This window comes from Bactrocera tryoni, chromosome 1 (assembly GCF_016617805.1).
Source record: "Bactrocera tryoni isolate S06 chromosome 1, CSIRO_BtryS06_freeze2, whole genome shotgun sequence".
Lineage (NCBI taxonomy): Eukaryota > Metazoa > Arthropoda > Insecta > Diptera > Tephritidae > Bactrocera > Bactrocera tryoni.
This window is the reverse complement of record NC_052499.1, coordinates 23,499,599-23,523,726: the sequence shown is the minus strand read 5'-3', so window position 1 is coordinate 23,523,726 and position 24,128 is coordinate 23,499,599. Positions and strand designations below refer to the sequence as shown.

The 24,128-nt window shown below is 36.9% G+C and overlaps 1 protein-coding gene across 11 annotated transcripts; it reads left to right on the top strand.

The window, feature by feature from the left end:
* Positions 1–332: 332 nt before the first annotated feature.
* Positions 333–23,887, top strand: LOC120782813 (transient receptor potential channel pyrexia). 11 transcript variants are annotated; one of them, XM_040115297.1, is made up of 3 exons: positions 333–526; positions 14,704–14,991; positions 20,562–23,887. In XM_040115297.1, exons 2-3 carry the CDS (start codon positions 14,879–14,881, stop codon positions 23,392–23,394), a joined length of 2,946 nt encoding a protein of 981 aa, XP_039971231.1. In that variant the 5' UTR covers positions 333–526; positions 14,704–14,878; the 3' UTR covers positions 23,395–23,887. The 11 variants fall into 11 exon arrangements, with proteins under 11 accessions (XP_039971231.1, XP_039971230.1, XP_039971228.1 ...); XM_040115296.1 differs by having other exon boundaries at positions 333–708; XM_040115294.1 differs by having other exon boundaries at positions 333–740.
* Positions 23,888–24,128: the final 241 nt, after the last annotated feature.

Below are 24,128 nucleotides of genomic sequence, written 5' to 3'. Positions count from 1 at the left end.
TAATTTAGCAAAAGATAGCCGGCATTCGGCTATGTGTTAGTATAATTATTTAAAAGACGTACTTACTTGTACATACGTATATCCCTACATACCAAAATGCTTGAGTGCCGTCACTGTCAGAGCAACGTAAGAGTCTCAGTTACTAGAGAATAAAGCGCGCACAATGCGATTGTAATGGCGGAGACGCCGAGGATGATAAGTCAATGCTGACACTTTCAAGCAGATAAAATAGAATATTCACTAATATTTGTATATGTGGATGCAAAGAACAATGCGCTGAGTGGGAGGTTTGCAGTGCGTGCTCGTGTTTGTAGTTATTTAGCTAACTTTAACGAGATGTATGCACGAGTTCAACGACGACGAGGATCATCACCATATCAACTTGATTACAGACTTGCAGATAATCGCGCCATAACAGCAGATCACTGTTCAAAGTGACAAGTCGTGGCGCGAACAACAGACGAGAACAAGTACCAAACTAGAAATTAAATATCCTTTGGATGATATTAAATACTTTTTGTTGAAAGTAAATATGTTTATCCATACAATTTGAAATAAACTGGAAAAATATGTTTCAGAACGATGACAGTGTGCAAACTGAAAACAGCGTCAAAATGATTTAGAACAAACGCTAATCTAATAAAAAAAAACTTGACAAGACTAATGCAACGTTCTTGTGGAATTTGTTCATTCAAAATAATGTGATGCGTGAGAGTTACATGAAGAGTAAACAAAGTATCGTATGTACTTTTATAAGTAATGCATTTTTATGAATATGAAACTGACTATACGAGTCTAAAAGAATAGTAAACAGTAAATAAATAATACTAGAATGTAACAAAAATTATTGGAGCAACAAAAAATCAATGGAAATATTTTATCAAAATTTACTTTAAATAATAAACGATAAATTCATCGATAATTTTTAACTAGAAAGGACATCATTTATTAAATATAATACATAAATTTAAATATTAAAAATTAAAACAAAAATATTTACATACTGAACCCTTCACCCAGAACTATAAATGACGATTTATGCTATTCAACTCAGTGTTTTTAATGTGGATTATGGTAAGGCTTTGAAAAAAAAAACGATACAATTTAGATCAACGCTAGGAATTTTTCGCATATTTATTGCTAACTATCAGCTCTCAAATTTAAGGCAATATTTTGAGACTAATGCTAGAGACTGTTTAGTGTAACTAGTCCCAAATTGAGACTTTATCTCCAAATGCCTCAAGTAGAGACTAGAGACTGGTTACAGAATTCCGCTATAAGACTAATGTGAACTATTTTTCGAATGAAATTTTTTGCCTTATTCCATATTAATCTATAGTTAGTTAGTTTTCAGGAGGAGGAGTATCTTATCCGAGGCTGTTTCGTTTTCTGTGGGTTTTTGTTTTTACGTGGCGGGTCCCAAACCCAGCGCACAACCTTGGGGAAACGATATTTTGCCTTCTCACTTTAGCTTGCCTTCAAATGGATGTTCTTAGGTAACCCAGAGGATACTTGTTCTAATGTCAGTTGTCGTGAACTACTTGAGCCATATGTAAAACAATCGTTTCTCGCTACTCCCAAGTGAATGGCGCTTAGAGAACTTTCCTCACTTGCGTGAACTTCTGCATCTGACTCCATACAGTTTAGATTTATTTGGCCCAACAAATTTTCAAATTATTAGTAAGGGGTTTGATATATCCTAAATCTGAAAATCTGTGAACAATTCGCTAGAACAGAAGATATATTGGAAATCATTTAACATGTCTCCACATCCATGCATTATGGTCTTAAAGTGCACTTTTATTGGATAAAGCAGACAAATCAATTAAGGGGTCGGTCGTCTCAGTGTGAAATTATCGAGGAATCGATTTTTTTGTTGCATTATCGGATAGTACACATTCTCTCAAATTTTGAAAATTAAATTCAAATGATTACGGTCCCTACGAAGTTTCTTGTAGAAAGGGAGCAGAGTGGGGAACATAGCGACTTCAATCTTTAAACGCGTTTTTCTCAGAATGGTGTTTTTCAAAATGGTTTCTACTCTCAAAGGAAGAGTTTTGAAGTTATTTAGTTTCAATTTGGAGAGAACATTTTTAATATCATTCTCTATCGCGCTATCGAAGCCTTTTTTTAAATCTTCCAATTTTTTTCTACGAAAAACTGTCAAAAAAATTACCAAATTCGATACTTTTTGTGCAAACCGTCGCCATTTCGCCAAATTTTAAAAATAAGAATAAAAAAATCATTTTGTATTCCTCATGAATGTATTTATTTACAAAAAAAAACGGACCGATTAGCTAATTTCAAGGTTCAAAAAAATCGCGAAAATCAGTGATTTTTCGGAGGGTTATACTGAGACGATCAATTAAATTGAAATGTTTTCTACGAATTAGAGAATAGTAATAATACGAAAAATAACAAATGAAATTACACAATTGCGATTAAAGTAAAATTCCTTCAAATTCTTGACTTATAAATTGGTAATAACTGTAAAATTATCATTTTTAGTGCGCAGTTTTAAAAAATTAAATAATAATTACTATCGAAAAAGTAAAAATACTTCGAATTCAACGATAGACGACTTGCAAACATTCGACAATCTCGTGTAACAAAATAAACAAACAATATATCAACGTGCAACAACAAAAACACATGTTGAACTTCGCGATTTACAATACTCGTACAATCTGAACCACAACAACCACATAAAATCAATTAATTTATTACATATAGACGTCGCCTCACATGGATTCACACTCCATTGAGAATTCTAGTCAAAAATAATTCCACTCAAAACACCGTTAACTATTTATTTATCCCCTTCGGCAGGTAGACAAAGAATTGTTGAGACAGGAAAAAGCTAGAAATCTCAATATTTACAATGAAAAGTTAAAGTATGCATGGCTAGAAGTAAACCTACTCAAGTATTTACTCATGTCAATAAAAATTACAATAAATAACTGAGTTGTACATATGTATACAGTGTGATTTCGAGGTTCCCTACTTTTTCAATGAAAAAATACAGAAACTTCAAATTTAATGCGCGAATGTTTATTACTATTCAAAAGAACATTCTTTGGTATTTATTTTTTGAAGATTATCTCTTTCAAATGTTGGCCGCGGCTACGTCTCAGATGCTTCATCCGTTGAGACCAGTTTTCGATGACTCATTCGGTAACTGGCGTATGATAGCCGTGATGGTTTGTTTCAAGGCCAGAATTGAAGCGGAATTGTCCGCATAAACTTTAGAATTTACATATCCCCACAGAAAAAGGTCTAACGGTGTGATATCACATGATCTTGATGGCCAATCGACCGGCCCAAAACGTGAAATTATCTGCTCACCGAAGTGTTCTCTGAATTAAGCCATTGATTGATGCGATGTGTGGGAAGTGCCAACATCTTGTTGAAACCAAATGTCGCCGGGAGCAATTCAGGCATCAAATAGTCTGTTATAATGACGGTTACGTTCTCGGCATCAGTTTTGAAGAAACATGGAATCGAAAATGAAAAATGGCAGCTCTTGAATCTTCTCAAATTGCTCTTCGTCCCAAATGCAGTAAGTTTGCTTGCTCATCCTGAGCCAGAAATGGATCTGATCGCCGAACAAAATTTGGCTCGAAAACGTCGTATTTTCTTGGAACTTTTCAAGAGCTCATAGAGCGTAGCAATGTCGCTGGGGAAGATCGAGCGGCTGCAGTTCTTGCACAAGCTGTATTTTTTACGCTTTCAATTTAAGATCTCGACGTAAAATGCGTGCTGCGAACGGCGTCAAATAGACGCTCCACGGCCTTCGTGCTACGGCGGCTATATTTTCTTCACTGCGTGCTGTACGTGGTCTATTCAGTCGACTATTGTCTAACAATGAATGCTGTGTCTAGAGATGGGTTATGGCTGTTGCAAATAGTACGCTCAGTAAGCTGATTATGTTGACCATAAGTTGAGCGAAGCGCGCGAAACACTTTCTTTGTAGAACGTGAGATTTCGTAATCAAGTTGAACGATTTGGAAACGTTGTTCAGACTTAAGTCTTTCTACATATGACAAACAATAGTGAATAATAATAACATAACAGCTTGACATGACTCACGAGTGGTCTGTCGAAGAAATACCGCTAAAGGGATCACCCGTTATTATATTATAGAAATTTAGATTGGCACGAGTTCCTCTAACCGTCTCTCACAAATCAGCTCGCAGCGCAGTTAGCTCAATATTGTTCATAACAAATTCTACGAAGTGTAGGCTCAGATTTTTGACACAGTATAACCTGCAAGTCCATTGACTAAAAATATGCTTGAAGTAACCTTTTGCTGAGTATTGAAATCACGTAAGTAAACAACTCGGAAAGCAGTTGAAAACGAAAGCGCAATGTGGCTTTTGAGTAAGAGAAATAATTACTGCTTAACATTCTTATCACCCTACATCCTTTTACTTCCAAGGCTCAGAAAAAGAAGATCATAAATCCAAAGAAATTAAAAATATTTCATTATGTAGGTTAGGACACCAAGTAATGAATTTTTCAACGCACTTCGGAAAGGTTACAAGATCAAACTGTTGCAGACTCTAGTGCTATCGGTCTTACATTTTACAAATTACAGGGGATTGAGAATTTCGTTGATAAAAAAACTTTTAATAAAAATCTAAGCAAATATTTGCAAGCCTTATTAACAGTGTTTGGAAAAAATACTGAAATTTTCAAAAGCTCTACCGCACTCGTATAACTTTACCGCGTCTTATCAAAATTAAATGTCAAAGTCCTTAACAATAAAACGTCATGAGATCATACAGAGATTTTCAAAGCTAAAAGGCTCTTAAATAGTGAATAATCAAATATCTGCCTTTCTCGACACTTGTAGCAACAAAAACATTCTTGAAGTAATATTAAGAAATCTCGAGTTCATCTTTAAACGTATATAAATCAGGATACGTTACAATATATATATATTAATGTAGACTGTACTGACGATTGCCGGTCTTTACATTCAAACACATTTATCATTGCTTTACAAAACCGAAGATCAGATCAGCTGCATTGGTCATCTACAATTTTCTGTTATCAGACCGTTTCGATGCCAGCACCTACAGTTGCGTTGCATTAAGCGTTAAATACCTTGTCATTGAATAAGTCCATAGCCCACCACTTGATGGTGAATCAAATAATAATACTTTATTCATGTTCAGCTCACATGAAAACAACATTTTGACCCATTTCAAGAATGCCACACCAAGTAGAATACAAGCAATTCAAAGTGATTTTAACCTAATAAATCTCGTCTATTGTGCAATTGCAATAAACACGTTGAACAACTGCAATCAAGACAACAAATGCAATGCAATGGAAATAGAAATGTATGCAATTGCATTATCCTTTAATTTGTGCAGCGCGTAGATTAAGAATAGCTGTAATGTGTAGTTGTATACGTAGAGAGGCATTTCTTATTTCTGAGGCTAAGCGAAAACGATGCGAGTACAGTTAGGTTGATTGGGATGCTGCCTACTAAGGGAGGACGTTGAGAAATAAGAAGAGGACACCATCCATAACAGGATGAAAGTGTCGCTATCCACGTCTAGATATACATACGTATATACACTAGTATGTATATTGTAGGTAATGCGCCTCAGGTTCAAGGGCACCACCAGTGCAAACGTTATTATTAATAGCACTAGACATTAGAAGAGCGTAGAGTTACCCCTTGTGGAATGCAAACTCAGTGAGCATGTCGCTAAACAGCGCGCAAGCGAAAAGCGGCGTTAAGTGATCAACGCATTAAGACGGTCGAGTCGTCGTTGGAAGAAGAAGAAGAACGAGAGCCGCACATTTTTCGTATCAAAGAAGCTACAATTGATTTAAATTATAATTGAATAGAAAGCAACAAACACAAAGCAATGACAACAACCGAAATAAAAACAACTACAATAGAATAACAAAGACTAAGGTGCATACAACAACAAAATGGCGGCCTGACGCAAATGGATAAATAAGCAGGAAAGAGAAACATAAAAACAAAATTGCTTTGTCGGCGTCAAGTATATGTATACATATGTATGTACATTACTGGATAAAATACATATATATATATATTTTATATATATGTATATAATATGTATACATATACTTACATATATAGTATATGCCTATGTACTCGTATTTATAATTACGCATAAATAGCAAAACGTCTGCGAGTACGTTATAGGGTGTAAGGGTCTAAACTGCACTGAATGTCAAAGTCAGCAAGTCACAACAACAACAATTTCCCGTACATAAATAGAAAAAGCCGACACTTCCGGCGGCGCTAGCCGGCAAGTTCTAAAAGAGAAGATAGAAACTTTGCCGAGCAGAGTGGGACAAAGAGTTCACATGCTTAATTAAGGCAATAATTGCCTGCCGAAAGACTACATCAGAAAAATGTGTAATTAAATCTATTTGTAGAAAAGTAAGCTCGGCCTACCACGTTCTTGCGTTCTTGTCATGTCACCATTCTTCTCTTTGAGGTGTAATCTTTCATACAAATATCTTCTTCGTCTTTACTGGCGTGGACACCGCTACGCGGTTATAGCAGAGTTAACAACAGCGCGCCAGTCGTTTCTCCTTTTTGCAAAGCGGCGCCAATTCGAGTTACCAAGTGTAGCCAGGTCCTTCTCCAACTGGTCTTTCCAACGGAGTGGAGGTCTTCCTCTGTTTCCCCCAGCGCGTATGGCGTCGAATACGTGCAGAGCTGGAGTGTTTTCATAGCGTTTCCATACGGACGCCATGACCTAGCCAGCGTAGCCGCTGTCTCTTCATTCACTGAACTATGTCAATGTTGTCTTATACTCATTCAGTTCATCGTTTCATCGAATGCGATATTGGCCATTGCCAATGCGCAAAGAACCATAAATCTTCAGCAGAATCTTTTTCTCGTTAAATCGCAACATCGACTCATCAGATTGTCAGCGTCCATGCCTCTGCACTATTTAGCAGGACGGGAATCATGAGTGACTTACTTGTATAATAGAGTTTGGCCTTAGTTCGTCGAGAGTGGACTTTACTTCTCAATTGCCGCCACAGTACGAATTAGCACCTGTTGGCAAGAGTTATTCTGTGTAGGATTTCGAGGCTGACATTGTTGTTGGTGTTAATACGGGTTCCAAGATAGACGAAATTATCGACGACTTCGAAGTTATGACTGTCGACAGTGACGTGGAAGCCAATTCGCGAGTGCGACAACTGTTTGTTTGCCCTCGTTCACTACCAGACCTATTTTCTTAGCTTCTCTATACAGTCTGGAGAAAGCAGAACTAACAGCGCTGTTGTTGAGACCAATGATATCAAAATCATCGACGAATGCCAGTAGCTGTACACTCTTATAAAAATATTGAGCATTCTTGATTCAGCTCTGCAGCTCGAAGGAGGATGGAGTCATGTGTAGAAGTTCAGGCAAATGAGGAAAGTTCTCTGATTGCCATCCACTTGGGAGTGGCCAGAAACGATTCTTTTACATATGGCTTAAGCAGCTCACGATATATTTAGTATACTAGATATATATTTTCAAAACCCTTATACTTTTCGAAGTAAGTTCCGGCAAATAAAGTAAAGTGTGGACAACAAACACACTAACCTAGCATTGACCTGACTGACCGACGATGATCCTCACACCCGGCGAACAGGGTTGCATTCTGCGTTTGCGCCTTTCTTTAATAAACGCAACGCCTGTTGTAATATCAAGAATTCCTATCATTGTTGTGCTCATAAAACTCACGTCCATTTAGCTGAATTGTGCAAAGAAAGAACTCTTTTAGATTGAGATTGATGTGACAATTGTGTTTGAGCGTGCGCTGAGACGAGAAAGATCACGATCATGGATCAAATGGAATGGTTGACGCGTTCGTGTATTTAACAAGTACATAGATTTGTTATGAGTGTATGAACTCGGTTCGGTCAGAGGTTTTTGTGGTGATTTAATTTACTTGTCTACTTTTATATAAACGTATTCTTTTCAACGAACATTTGCAAAAAATAAAACATTTCTAATTTTGCTGAAGCTACACACATATGTACATATGTACATACAAATAGTAAACATAAATAAATGAATAATGAAGTATGTACCTAGTACAAACGCTGGTAACGGTAATGGCTCCAGGTTTTATGTACATATTGTAGACTCACTCACTCGTTACCGAACTACGCATTGTGTTTTGATGTCATCATTGTATATATCTGCATTAATACATATTGAATTTAGAAGCGCATTGTAGTTGTTTGGGAAAATCGCGATAAATTTGATAATAATATGGGAAAATTGTGTTGTTTTTTACAATTAACTATATGTGCAACTCGTAAACATTCAAGCGGTCTGGTCGTGAATGAAAGCGATCGGCGTAATACTAGACTTCGGTCTGATCGGTTTTGAATACGATCAATTTTGATTGAGTTTTCAAATTCAAACTTTGCTCTGCTGCACGCGTTTTGGTATCGTCAGAAAAGCGAAGGATATAACAAATTTCAAGTTGCAAATGAAAAGTTGCCAAATTTGTATTAATTTATGTCAAAAGCTTCTTCGAAGACAATCAAGAATTTAGAGAAGTTTTGAGGTTTTTTGGTGCTGGTCCGATGTCCCTCAGAATACATACGATCCTGAACTCTACCCAAAAACTTCTCTCACTTTTTTACGAGTTTTTAATGTTTTTAACTTTTAAAGGAAAAATTAGTAAATAATAAGTTTCAACTATTCAAATAAGAAACTTGCTTACAGTAGATGAATTATAATTTAGAAATTTAAATAAAACATCATTTTCGGCTAAACAAAATTCTATATATTTTTTCACCCGAAAAATTAATTCATTAAATCCAAAAAGCGTCAACAAAACAAATTGAACCTGTCAGACAGACGAGCTGCGTCAATACTAATTTGATTAATTATCATGTCAATTTGAATGATTTTGAACAAAAAGCAAAATGGACACATTTTAACTGTGCTTAATAAGTTCGTATGTGTATAATGTACAAAGAAGTTTGTATACAATTTGCATATTAATGACCTCGCTTCCACAGAGTGTGTGTATCATCTTGAAAATATTACACCATAACCTCAAAACAACGGTAAAACTGAGAGATTAAAATTTTTGAAAACTTTAATCGGGAATAGGAAGTTCGAAAACCATGTCTTTTATGTCTTCTGCACAGAAAAAATATATACATTGTGACAAAAAAGTACCTGGAAATTGAAAATAAAACGCAAAATATTTGATTATTCATCAATATTTATTTTAGTTTCTCCAGTCCACGAAACACTTTTCATAAGCCCTTTTTGCGATGATCTTCAGCTCTTCAGCGAATTTTGTTTCAACTCTTCGATCAACTGAAAACGGGTTCCACGGAACCAGGGGAAACAAGAAAAAATCACAAGGATCCAAAGCTGGTGAAAACGGCAGTTGATCGATGGTAGTCATTGCGCTTTTGGCTTTGAATTCGGTCACAACCACGTCTCGATGCGATGATGCATTATCATCGCGTGAAATCCACGAATTGTTCTTCTACGATTCCGGCCGGCCGCCTTAATCCGGCTAAATAGAACTCCTTATATACCGTCTGTCCCTCCGCACCAAATTCATGATGCACTAAATCGCGAATATCGCAAACAATTACCATCACCTTGATTTTTGAGCAGCTTTGGCATGTTTTTTTTTTTGGTTTCGGCTCGTGTCTTTCCCTACATTCGATGATTGCTGACTTGTTGGCATGTCAAACTTATAAACAAATGTCACAGCGGCAGTTATAATGTTCTCCATGAATGTGAAATCTGAATTCGCACGATTAAACATGTTCAAAGCGACCTGTTTACGGTACTATTTCTGAAAAAATTTAGCTTTATTGGGGCGAGTCGAGCAAGAACGCATTTCACGCACAAAATATCTACCAAAATCATTCGAACTCTCTTGCCAACTCTCTAACACTTCACTTTTTTAGAGCAACAGCAATATCTAAGAAGAGCTAAAAACGACTTTAGACTTCTCAGACTTAGGAAACCATATCTACTGAAGTACTGGTCAAAGCTAGAGACTCTGTGCATTTACTAGTGATTCAGGGACATAAGAGCCCATCAGAAGTTATGAAACTTGAGCTTTTGAATAAATATGTTCTGATACAGATCTTGGTTAATTCTGCGCATACTATTGTATACATATGACCTAGTGTATAACTTGCTCATATATCTTATAGCTAAACACCTTGTATCGCTAACAAAAAGTTCAAAAACTGCGTTAGGGATTTAAAAAAGTAATAAGAGGTCACTGCTGGTTGGTAAAACAGTCAAAATAAAATTCTGACCAGCTTATCAACACGGTTATGCACATATAAATAAGTACTCATGTGCTCGCTCGTACTTACATACATATGTATATGTTTACATAGAGAAAGAGACACAAGACATGTTGTTGAACAACAAAAAATAACATTATGTAGTGACAGCAGCAACAATTCTGATTTCATTTGAGTGGCAGATGCGCAAATATGTACCCGTGTGCTGGGTAAACATGCAAAGCCGACGGTGCGGTGGTGATAAATAAGGCACACATTAATGCTGCGACACAGCGAGAGTACTGGCCAAAGCACAAGTGAGTTAACACAAGACTTACAACGGTACATATACACGTTCCTGTGTGGCAGTGAAGATAGGTGTGATTATTGGATATGCATACCAATGGCGATATGTGGACAAGGTGTTTAAGATGAGAAAATCGTTGATTGTTGCATAAAGTATACAGGTGTTCATGTACAGTACTGCCTCGCTAAACAACAACCACTTCATGACATACTGAGACTGGACAGCATACACTTGAATACTATTTGGGGCAAAATGAGAAAAAAAGCGATTTAAAGTTATACTTTATACTACAATTCTATCCGCATTTTCTGGTCTACCTTAAGTTGCTAAAGTCTACTATTTTATTCTACAAATTTTGAAAAACAAATAAGACTTTCTATTTTTAATCGATTTTGTTGCTTTAGCGAGATAACAACACAGTCGCCCTATATTAAGACCTCATTTAAATGCTTTTCAAATCTACTAGCGGGCGTTTTTCTCGAAACTGTGTTTTCGAAGTCGGTTGGCAAAATTTCTCGAGAACTCAACCGATTTTCATGAAATTTTACACAGGTCTTTGAAATGCAATTTTTCAAGACTTGGACGAAGAATTTTTTTCGATTACAACTATTTGAAAAAAAAATGCCACAAAATGTAAACTGAAATTTTCTTTTTTATGTAAAAATGTCTGCCAAAAATCCAATTTTTAGTTTTTTTTCTGCGTCCAAGTTTTAAGTGAAGGTTTTAACTAAAACACATATTTTTATCACTTTAGATGATGCTCTGAGGAGTTATCCAGCCAACGCGGACGCGTCTTTTTTTTGAAGGGTCACCGGAAATGGTGCCGCAATGGCCGAGTTTACAATATTTTTTTCCAAAAATTTTAGAATTTCTTTGTTAATAGTGTATGTTTATAACAATAAAAAAATTCTAAGAAAATATTTCATTTTTTATATGAGAGGAAAATTGTTGAAGAAAGGCTGTTTTTTACCTGAGAAAACCCATTTGACCCCTTGAAAATGTTCAGCTGTTTGATTATCTATCAAACCTTCACTTTTTAAGTGAGCAGTAGAAAACCGTAATGAGACACTAATATAAAATTACTACCAGCCTTTTGCAAGCTCCCAACTAAACCTCGTAGCCTTCCCAAAGTGTGCTGGATTTTCCTGCGTGGTCATTACTATACATATAGTATATAATATATGTATGTATGTGCATAGCTACTGTTCATATTTACAATGGTTTTGTTGATAAACAAAATTTTGATCAAATGTCGGATGAGCAAGTTTTGGAATTCCACCGTTGCTGTACTAATGTTTTTTCAGCGCTAGATGTCTGATAATAAGTGACGTAACTTTCTTCAGCCCAACAAGATAAGGAAAATAATTTTTTAATAATTTCTAATGAATATAAACTCAAAATACATTATTAGTTTGCTCAGTTTACAGTTGAAGGTTGTTACTTATTTAAGTTTCTGCGAAAATTATATGGCTTACATAGTCTCATAGTGAGTGGTGAAAAGTGTTGCAGAAAGCATTGAATATTTCATTTCTAGAAAACAACAACTGCGAAATCACGACTTCAGCAATGTGCGTTGTAAAAATGACGAAAAATACCACGAAATCATAAGCAAATTACTTGAATATACAACACACATATGTACATACATATATACATATATATTTATTTAGATGTAAATTGAAACGATTTATCGGTGCAAATTCATTTGCGCGGTTTTCACAAGTGTTTAAATGCGTAATCGCATATAAAAGTAAACGGCCGTTGGCTTACTTCTGGCTCAAACGAAATCAATACCGAGCTGTGTACAATAATAATATGTTACAATAACGAAAAAGTCTTTCAAACTAAATTGTAATTAAAAACCGTATATGTGTAGACTGTTGAAAAGTGTGACAAGGGTTTGTGGTAAATTTTTTTTAAATTAATTATAAAGACTTGTAAAACTTGTATTTCATATGATTTATGAAATGCAGTTCTTTAAAAAAAATGTTAATAAAAGTAAAAATTGCTGCTGAAGTAATTCACCTCATGAGCATGGGTTCTACACGACGTATGAGTAACCTTTTGTTATAGGCAAGCACTTTCGGTTTTTCTCGCGACTTTCAGAAAAAATGGTTTTAAGAATACATATTTACTTTTATTATATATGGTAGTAATATTGATGTAATTATTGCTTTCATTGATATTAAGACACTCATAACTATATTGAAAAGGTTGAGAAATTAATAATATATAATTCTATTTTTGAAAATAAGTCTTCTAATACAAATATGTATACTTTATCGAAATGTGGGATAGAGAAGAACATCAAGGAAAATTTTATTATATTAAAATTATACTTTTGGTCAATGATCTGCTCGTATCTTGGCAGACAATGCTAAACCACACAATGCATTTATCCTTTTCAGCTCATCTGTGTCATTGTAAATAAAACAATATGTAAAGGGACAAGAAAGTACCCGGAAATTGTAGTTAAATTCCCGGGTAAATGATATTTCGAAAAACTGTATTTTGCTAAATTGGCAGGACTGTCCTTAATTACCAAACATGAGCGCCACCTGTCAATCAGTTTGTTTACAGCAGCTGCTTACGTCGGTGCACCTCACTAGTGCGTTGCGATTTTTACAATGGATAATATCGATCAAAGAATTTGTCTCTAATTTTGTATTTCCAACCAAATTTCGTGTGCGAAATCGTTGCGAATGTTGGAAGAGGCTTACGGTGGTTCAGTTTTATCAAAGACTACGAGTGGTAGCCTTCAAAGATGGTCGAGAGATCGTTGAAGACATGCCACGTTCTGGACGACCTTCGACTTCTTCAACTGATGAAAATATTAAATAAGCGAAAGATATGGTGCTTGAAAATCGTCACGCAAATGTTAGAGAGATGGCAAAAGGGGCAACAAGTGAGCTCGACATCACTCGCGAATGGCTTTGGTGGATGTTCTGGGTATTAAAAGCGTTCTTGATCGACTTGTCCCGATAAAGCAGAATTTTTTTCAAAAATAGTACCGTAAGCAGGTCTCTTTGGGCATGCTTGATCATGTGAATTCCGATTTCACATTCAGGGAGAGCATTACAACTGCCGCTGAGACAGGGATTTATGAATTTGACCTGCGAACAAGTCATCAAATTGGACGGAAAAAACGAGTCGAGCCCAAAAAAACCACGCCAAAGCCGCTCAATAATTAAAGTTCTAAAAATCGACCACATTTACAAATCAGCAATCGAAAGGAATAAAATATCTTTTTTTACAATTTGTTTAATCACTCAATCGAGAAAATGCTGAATTTAAAAAATTTAAAACTTATTATTTAAAAAGATTGAACCAATTGACTAGCGAATGCGACCACAACTCATTGTTTTTTCGATATTCATGGTCATAATCCGCCATCGAATCGAGCCACGATTGTGACCGAATTTAAAGCCGAAAACGTAATGAATACCATCGATCAACTACCGTATTTACTATATTTGGCTCCGTGGAAGCCGTTTTCAGTCAATCGAAGAGTTAAAACTGAATTCGCTGAAGGAGCTGAAGGCCATCACAAAAAGTGCTTATGAAAAGTGATTCGGGGACTGGAAAAATCGTTGGCATAAGTGTATTACAACTGGAGGTGATTACTTTGAGGGTGACAAAATAAATATTGATGAATAATAAAATTTTTTGCGTTTTATTTGCAATTTCCGTGTACTTTTTTCTCACAATGTAAAGCTTATAACAAAAAGTATTGAAACTATATTTTTTGGGCTGTCGTGTTTATGCTCATACATAAGATATTACAAAAACTTTAAAACAAATTACATTACTACTTCCTTTTAAACTATTCGTTTTGATATTTGTCTTCTTCATAAAATTCAATAAACTTTCGTCATATAGTTCTACAAACTGAAATTCAATTTATAAACTTAAGCTAAACACAAACACCTTTCGATGAGGATACTTCAGAATAACTGCTGAGAACAGTATAGTGTATCTCAAAACTCATACCAACTTCCGGGATATTAATTTCATAAATTTCAAAAGTTTTTCAATTTTACACATAAAACTTGTGAATTTTTGTGCAAACAAGACGGAAATAGACCTTGAGTAATTTTATAATATTTTTGTACTTTCAGCTATGAAATAAAGGGGCCAATGTTAATAGCACAACAACAAGCCAACAAAAATGTGTTGAATTTAAAAACTAAAATAACAACTGAATGAATTTCAACAAAGCGGAAAAATCAATACAATAAAGAATAATACTAAAATATATTGTAAAAAAATATATAAAAAGTGAACTAAGTAAGTATGGAGAATCTCGGTTATAAAGAGGGCACTGCGAAACCGCGACGTATGGCACGCTCTATCAGCGTGGTGACAAAGAGCGAGCTGGAACAACCATTGGCCGGTAACAATGCCAGGTGAGTACGTGGGTAAGCAAATATTACAGACATTTCCCAAATTATATATAAAAAAATCTTTATTTGGAAACGTGCACATTTTAATGGCAGCTGCTGTATGGTCTTACGATTATTATCGTGTATTATAATGTATGTAAATGTACTGAAAATAGCAGTAAACTAATGAATGTGCTTTTTATATGTTTATTTGAACAATTAACTTGATCGTCAGAGGGTACAGCACACGAACACACCGTACAGCATCAATTATCATTAATTTTTACACAAGAGTTTTTGTGGCAATTCGCGATAATAAAGCGAAAAATAAAATTAAAAAAACACGAAAAATAATTTAAATGTATGCTTATATAAAAATTCAGGTATTAAGTCATCAATCAAGAAAAGTGCTCAAAATTCGCATCGACAAAATTGCGAAACTGTCGCGAACAATGGCCACTTGCCAGGGCGCATCAATCAAACAGCGATAAATTCAAAAAAATGCCTTTTCGAAATGTTTTGCAAAGAGATATTTAAAACAACTTTCTAATTATTTTTATTATTGAAAAACAATACACTTTTACCACCAAACTTGCACAGCATGCACAAGTAAAAAGCAGTAGTTGGCAGCCACTATTTGCTTAGAATGAATCAAAACAAAAACATCATTTAATATCAACTTAACTACTCAGTTTTATGCGCAAAAGAGACGCTGCTGATATGCTATTTTTGGCCTATGGCAACACGCGCTTTGCGGCGTCACAAGTCACGGCGTTTGAATTTAGCGCCAACCAGCTGTGTGGTCTGCAGCCAAGCCAAGCCAAGCCACTCTGCCGCAGAGTACGCTTACTTGGCGTAGCCAGCCCAACTAGTTAACAGCCAGCGCAGCCACGAATAGAGACGTTTCAATCGATCGCTCAACCACTTTAGAGCACTCCACCGCCCGCCGGCCGCCACGCACACACACGCAGCCCCGCCATTAAGCGAGCCACCTGAAAACAAAATCTCATACTAGCAATGTCGAGAGTCTCGCAACACTCATGCGCACTACCATAACATGATAGCGACGGCTTCGATCGGTTTCAGTTTGTTTGTACAACCTGGACTTGGCAGTTAGTCGGTGAGTGAGTGGCGCTGAAGCCGGTAACGCGCAATATTTTAATACACGACACTCAAGCCAAAAATAAATTGCAAATAAAAGTCACAAAAGAAATTAGTAATGAACACGAGCAGACATATGAAATATTTTGTGATAAATACGTTCAGTCCGATTTCTCGTCGGCATTGTTGAGCTGTGCATTCGTGTGTCTGTCTAGTTTGATTAAAATTACGATTGAGGTGTAACGAAAAAAGCAGTTATTTTCGCAGCTTCCCGTGAATTCCGCGCATTAGCATTGGCATTCGGCTCAACGCGTTCGCCGATTTACGAGTGCGCGCTTGAAAGGAAGTGATCACTCCCACACACCCACGCTTTTGTAGGCTCGCTCACTAATACACGCGCACACTTCGGAACATAGATGTAAAAGTTTGGCTGTGGAAAATTTTACTCGAGCTGCGATGCGATTTGAAAATTTAAGCACAAACTGGCGGCATGCGTGGATCTGGCTACGTAAAGTGTAGAGTTTTCTTTAAAATCTTATTATACGTATAGTTGCTCATTCCATGCAAATACCGTTATATGAATGAAATTAATACAAACAAAAAGTGCTATCACACAATTAATTTATAGTTAACGTGCTAATATAACAGGACTTTGAACCGTATGTGAATGAAATTTAAATTTTTAACGCTTGACTCGATTTTGCGCTGTTTTAGTGGCGGACGAGCAAGATTATGTTTGAACACTAGAAAGCGAGAATCGGATAATGAACTGATGAACATGTACGCGCTTGAAATTTTGCTATTTTATGTTTTCTCTGCTTTAGTGTTTTGGTGTTGGAAGTTAAGTTAATATTATTTATGTGCAAGGCGATTATGCTGGTTTTGCTTGTGATTATGAGTTTTTAAGAAACAAAAATTCTTATTAATTTTTATGATTATGAATTTTTAAGAAACAAAAATTCTAATTAATTTTTATGATTATGAATTTTTATGAAATTAAATTCTAATTATTTTATTCAAAATTAAGCAAAATATGACAAATCTATTTATTGTGCTAGTTGAGTGACCTCTTCAGTAAAATTTGAAAAAAAAAAAAAAGTTTTTTGAAGTTTTGGTTGCAGCTCATAGACAACAGCTTTGCTTAGTGGGTATCTCTAATAGCAAATAGCTTTGGCTATGATTTATGGTCGCATGAAGAGCAGTTCGGCCACAAAAAAGTGAAATATAAACATAAACATATTTCAATAAACATAATATTATTATTAACCTTAAAATAAACAGAATTAACTTTTTCATTGTGTTGTTATGACTTCTGCGCTAATAAGTATTTTCCGCCAAAAACAACTACTAATATGTATGTATATATGTGCTCAGTGTACCGCAGGTATTTAAAAGCAAATTAAAGAATGAAGTTCCACATTTGTGCCAATGAGAAAAGTAATTAAAAACTAATAAAAAATAGCTTTTAATAAAATAAAAAAAAAACAAATTAAATATTGTGTCACTTTAATGTACTTCTTTAAGTTGAACGAAATTGGCAAGGAAATTTTTAGAGTTATTAATTTTTTGTATGATTTTTGAAGTTAAAATTTGGTAAAAGTTTTGAAAATTTTTGAGGAATCTATTCTTATGTGAAAGTGTAAATCGCAAACTTGTTTTATTTATAACATGCGTATCTTCAGTACAATTTAGCCTCCAAACAAGCTTTGTATGGCTTCTTCATTACTCTACACTCACGCAAAGTGTTGTTGCTCGGCAAATAATTGATTTATTGTATTAGAAGGCCTATAAGCTGCCCAAAATATGCAATGGTCTACAACATCAGTTTTATATCATGCCACCTGAATTACCATTAGAAAATTAAAAAATTTTAAATTCAAATTTCTGACATCGTAGTCATTAGACCTAAAAACCCTAATCCTCTTTTACCTAAAACAAATTGATTTCGAAATTTTTCTGCTTATTATCTTGGATTATTATATATTCAAAATCTGATTTCAAATTCGTTCCTAGCAACAGAAACATTTAGAAACAAAGTTTTATCTACACAGGGGGAGGCTCGAAACCCCTATAAATTCAATCCCTAAAAAGTAAGTGGGATTGCTTTTAGGGTGCGGCGCGAAAGAGCTATAAAAACCCCGGTGTAGGACTGAACAGTGTTATATTTTTGAAGCGCGGTTTATAACGGGTTTCTAGTAAAAAAGTCATGATTTAATAAAAATCAAACGTGAAGATATCAAAACCTACAATCTACCAAATGTTCAGTGTTACTCTCCCTTTGCTTTTCAAACATAGTTCGCATGCTCTCAGAAACAATGATGGCGCCAAATTCACAAAAATCAACAGAAAGAGAGTGTGAAACATCTACGCCAAGGATATTTTAGAAAATTTCAAATTCTTGTTATAATTTTATAACAGAGTAGAGTTAGACTACACCCGCAATCATCTGGATAAATTTTTATATAATTTATGGAATTATAGTGAGAAACAGAGAGAGAGAGAGTGATAAAAGAAAGTTATCAAGATTGATGAGATCGTTCCATTATGACATATTATTCCTGATATTTAAAAATACATTGAAGAGGAAAGAGGAAAATTATAAAGGAAAGCTCACAAAAGGCCTTTGATTCAGATATAGCATCGTCCCGTTTACGAGACGTATGTAGGTCCCTGCCAAGCCTCAGGAACTTAACCCTTGGGTGCAGAGAGGTAAAGATGACTAATATGGTCAACTATGTAGTATATTGGTCTCACGCTGAAATCCACTATGCGGTGGAAGCAACATGTTGACCTGATCATGGTCAAAGCGACTAAAGCACGAATGGTATGCAATCGATTAGCTGGTAAATCCCGGGGCTGCAAGCTAAGAATTGTCAGGTGGTTGTACACCGTGATCGTGCGGCCGATAATCACGTATGGGGCGGTTGTTTGGGCCTCAAGGGCATCGCAGACTTCAGTAGGGCTCCAACTATCGAAGCTCCAACGACTTGCATGCATCTGCATGTCGAGTGCCATGGGTATATGCCCGCCGGAGCCACTTGAAATCATGCTTGAGCTCACACAACATCACCTAGTAATCGATAAGGAACCGAACACACACTTCTTCAAATAACAGCAGAAGGATGTGGCAGAGGCAAGGTAGTCTCATCCCAGCGGATGAAGGAATTAAGTGATGTAATACTATTAGCTCTTCTCCAAAGGGACAACATTACCAAAAGGGTAAAGTTAACCAAGAAGTTCAAGATTACCCTTATCAGTAAGGCTGAATAAAATGATTCCCCTCTCGAGCTACTGCTTCAAGTAATACAATCTGGTGGTACACCGACGCTTCAAAAACGTCGGAAGTAATTGGTGCAGGAGTCGCAAGATCACGCACCAAACTCTCCATACCTATGGAAGTTCTCCGAGCATTTCTCAAGCAGAAGTCTTTGCTATAAGTCGGTGCGTAGAGATAAACCTCAACTCAACTAACGAACGTATGTATAACAATACTTACCGACAGTCAAGCGGCATTTAAAGGAATCTCTGCCTATGAGATCAAATTGCAACTGGTGCAAGAATGTAGAGAACGGCCGGCTGACTAGTCTATGAGAATGTAACGAAATACAGCTCATATGTATGCACGTTTAGAAAGGTATAGCCGGGAATGAGCTGGCTGATGAGCTCGCCCGCTCTGCAGCATCCGCTAACATGGTAGGACCTGAACCTTTTATCGCGGTGGGTCCTCATACCTTAGAAGAGCTGCTCCGCAAGGAAGGAGTAGGCAGAGAGAGGTATTGGCAACATACGTCATGTCAAGTTGTTAATGGGGGCTTATAACCTTAGCAGGTTTAAATATGTAATCAACTAACTTAGGGACAAATTCAGGATAGTTATCGCATTCTACACTGGCCACTGTAAGCTCAAGAAGCATTTATACAACATGTGCCTAGCTTCTTGTGCAATTTGCCGGTTCGGCGACAGGAAGCCTGAAACTTCAGATCACCTCCTCCTAATTGACTGCATACCAATCTGTAGACGCAGAATAAAGACCCTTGAATTTATGTTTATCTTCCTTGTTCCTTTATTTATCTTATCTTATCTAGATATAACATATGTATGTTTTCGACATTTGTCTCCCTATTTACGTCAATGAATCCTTCATTTTCAAGGCAAAACTGACATTATAAATAAAATGCTATTTTGTTTCACCCTCTCTGATTTTTGATTAAAATAAAGATTTAATAATAAACGAGAGCAAATCTTATAAAATCATTGATAGTGTAATTGATTGGGAGCACAAATACATATAAACATTTAATTTTCATGTTCGACCGAAATATTACGAAGCCACAAATATACATGCATACATATTATGAAAAATATTTTAAATATGAAAAAACGTTTCTCGCGCTTAGTGTAAGCTTCGCTTCTATATACCATATACTTAATAAACATATGTATGTATATATATTTTTTTCATAATTTCCACAACTTTATCACTATCCCCACAGATTCAAATCGATACCGCCAAATTTAATGGTACGATGGCGCAACAATAATGCAGACGCCATGATAGAGGCCCAATATCCGACACCCGGTGAATTCGAGTACATGGAGTGCGGACCCTCGCCGCCAGCCGAAAGCGCGCCCAGCATGTATGATAGCTTCGAGGAGCCCACCAGCGAGCTAAGCGTACAAATATGCAACGACACTCTGCGCATCAGTCTCATCGATCAGATGAAGAGCGCCGCAGGACGGGTGCGTTTCTTAGAGGATATTGAACAGGGCAACGTGATTAAAGATAACACCAAAGCACATTTCGAATCAGCATCGAAAATCGAAAAGAATCTCAGTTACTTGTGGGCAGCGTTCTTGAAGCGCTGGGACTTACTACAAAGTTTCCTAGACATAGGCGCTGAATTGAATTTCTGTGATCAAAATGGCATTTCGGCTTTGCATTTGGGCGCCTTTAGCGGCTGCCTATCGACGTTAAGTTTCCTAGTCGGCCAGTCTATGAATGTGAACCTACAACCAAAATGTTATACGCCGCTGCATTGCGCAGCTTTCGGCAATTCTGCCGAAGCGGCTAAGTTTCTAATCAACAATGGTGCACTAATCACCATCGACACCAATAAACCGAACTGTGAGGAAAGTCTACTGCACTGTGCTGTGCGTGCCAATGCGCTCGAATGCGTGAAACTATTCATTGTGGAAGGAGCAGACGTGAATTCTTTGAAACCAAATGGCACCAATGCGATACACCTGGCGGCAGATTTGGGCAACGCGCAGTGCTTGGAGGCACTGCTAAGTGCACCTGGTGCAGATGCCAATGTGCGTATATGTATACGGGAAAAGGAGTCGACAGCGTTGCATTTGGCCGCTGATGAAGGCAATGTGGAATGCGTCGATCTGCTGCTGGCAAAGGGTGCTGATGCGAAATTGAAGAATCATCGCGGCTTCACAGCCTTGCATTTAGCGGCGCGCACTTCTAGTCTGGAATGTGTGGAATCGCTGTTGCGTAACGGTAATGCCGATCCCAACGCCGAAGACTTCGATCATCGTACGCCGTTACACGCGGCAATAGGCAAATCGGAGAATGCCTTTGATATACTCGAGTTACTAATACAATGGGGTGCCAATGTGAATCATAAAGATATTTATGGTTTTACCGCCTTACATTTAGCCGCGCTCGACGGCTTGGCACAATCCGTTGAAATGCTGATCTTTCACGGCGCGGATGTGACAACGAAATCGAAAAAGGGCACTTCAGCCTTGAATGTCATCACACGTAAGACGCCCGCTTCGGTGGCGATGATACGCCAGAAACTGGATGCCGCCATTACGCTGCACCACTCACAGGACCCAGTCAATCGCGAGGTAGAGTTAGAACTCGACTTTCGACAGTTATTGCAGCACTGTCATCCACGTGAGATAAGCTATCTGAACACATTTGTGGACGAAGGACAGAAGGAAATACTCGAGCATCCGTTATGCTCCTCGTTTTTGTACATAAAATGGGGTAAAATACGTAAATACTATATTGGTCGGCTGATCTTCTGTTTCACCTTCGTGCTCTTTCTCACACTATACGTATTAACTGCGCTCGCACACAATTGCTATAACGGCAGCAAGGACGACAACACGACCATACAAGCTAAAGAGCTCTGCCAAAAGCAGTCCATACTCGGCGATATGCTGCGCAATAATCCCTTCGTCATGGAAATGCAATGGTGGGTATTGGTCGCTATCACAATCGTTGAGATATTTCGCAAGCTCTATGGTATAACGGGTTATTCAACGTTTAAACATTATGTGACGCAGGTGGAAAATATCATGGAATGGTTCGTCATAACTAGCGTCTTTATCATCTCTTACATATACACGAACAAGACATATACCTTTCAGAACCACATAGGCGCATTTGCGGTGCTATTGGGTTGGACAAATCTGATGTTGATGATTGGTCAATTGCCAGTCTTCGATGTCTACGTGGCAATGTACACACGTGTACAAGGTGAATTCGCGAAACTTTTCATGGCTTACTCGTGCATGCTGATCGGTTTCACGATTAGTTTTTGCGTAATATTTCCCTCATCTTCGTCATTCGCCAATCCCTTCATGGGATTCATCACTGTACTGGTGATGATGATCGGCGAACAAGATCTATCATTGTTGATTAACGATCCCGACGGCAAGGATCCGCCGTTCTTATTGGAGGTGAGCGCACAGATCACATTTGTGCTCTTTCTACTCTTCGTAACAATCATACTGATGAACTTATTGGTCGGCATAGCCGTGCATGACATACAAGGCTTAAAGAAGACCGCAGGGCTTTCGAAACTGGTGCGCCAAACTAAACTCATATCGTACATAGAGTCTGCACTCTTTAACGGCTATCTACCGCCTTGGCTACGCAATCTATTACACTATACGGCACTAGTCTCGCCGCAGGCCTACCGCGTCGTGTTGTGCGTAAAGCCGTTAAATCCCAGCGAAAAGCGTTTACCACGCGAAATACTCATGAAGGCGTACGAAGTGGGAAAAATGCGTAAACATTTCGGACATACGATTTCGGCGAAAGGTACAGCCGCCACTTATTTGCAATACAAAAACAAATATAATGATAATCAGACGCAAAACTATTCAATGGACGACTTGGAAACGGCACATTTTAACACGCTAACGACGAAAATCGACGAAAATGCGGAACGCATTGAATTCCTCACGCAGGAAATTCAGGAACTGAAGCAAGCGCTCATCACGCAACAACAGCAGGCGAGCAAAGTGATCGATAAGCTATTGATTGTGATTTCAAATCAGCAAAAGAATAATTTAAGGAAATAATTGAAATAATTGACAGCATAAGCGAATGTCAAATAAAATGCCACATTGTTTAGTTAGTATAATGGACGAGCGCGGATAGTAACCAGCATTAAGTTATATCATCTACACAATTAGATAATCTAAGCATGGCAATATAAAGTAGTTAGCATTGTTAATATTCATAAATATAATAACATACGAGTATTTATACTATTTTTACTTATTTACATTCCACACTTATGTACTGTGTATATTATGGTATTTGAAACTTTGTTTCGAAACCATTCGGCAAAAAAAAAAGAAAAAGCTATTTGACAAATTTTATTTTGTAGGACTCTCGTAAAGAATACGTAGATGAAAAACCAAAGCAGTATTGAATAACACATTTGAAATCTGTTTTCCTTCTTTACTTTTTAAATATTTTAATTTACTTAGTATAATCCTCCAAATATAATCTAAAAGAACAACCTAGTGACGTATAAGATTTCAATAAACAAATTTTAAGTTCTTGAAATGCTATTTTATTTAACCGTGTTTATTTGTACCGTTTAAAAGATACTGGGGAGGATAGATAATAGCCAGACATGACAGGCAGACAGGCTTTGTCTCATCCGAAGAGACATGATGACCGAGTTGAAATTCAATTCAATGGCCATGCCTCTTCGGACTCGAAAAAGTGCTCGAGTTATTTTAGCCGGCAATTTACCCTGCACCCTTCGGTAGACAAAGCCAAGAGATGTGTTAACCGACGGATG

What these genes read in the sequence shown, in the direction of transcription:
- LOC120782813 (XM_040115297.1), top strand. Translation starts at nt 14,879, where the DNA reads ATGGAGAATCTCGGTTATAAAGAGGGCACTGCGAAACCGCGACGTATG. An exon ending in TTGGCCGGTAACAATGCCAG is followed by an intron (nt 14,992 to 20,561) that starts GTGAGTACGTGG and finishes CTATCCCCACAG; the next exon opens with ATTCAAATCGATACCGCCAA.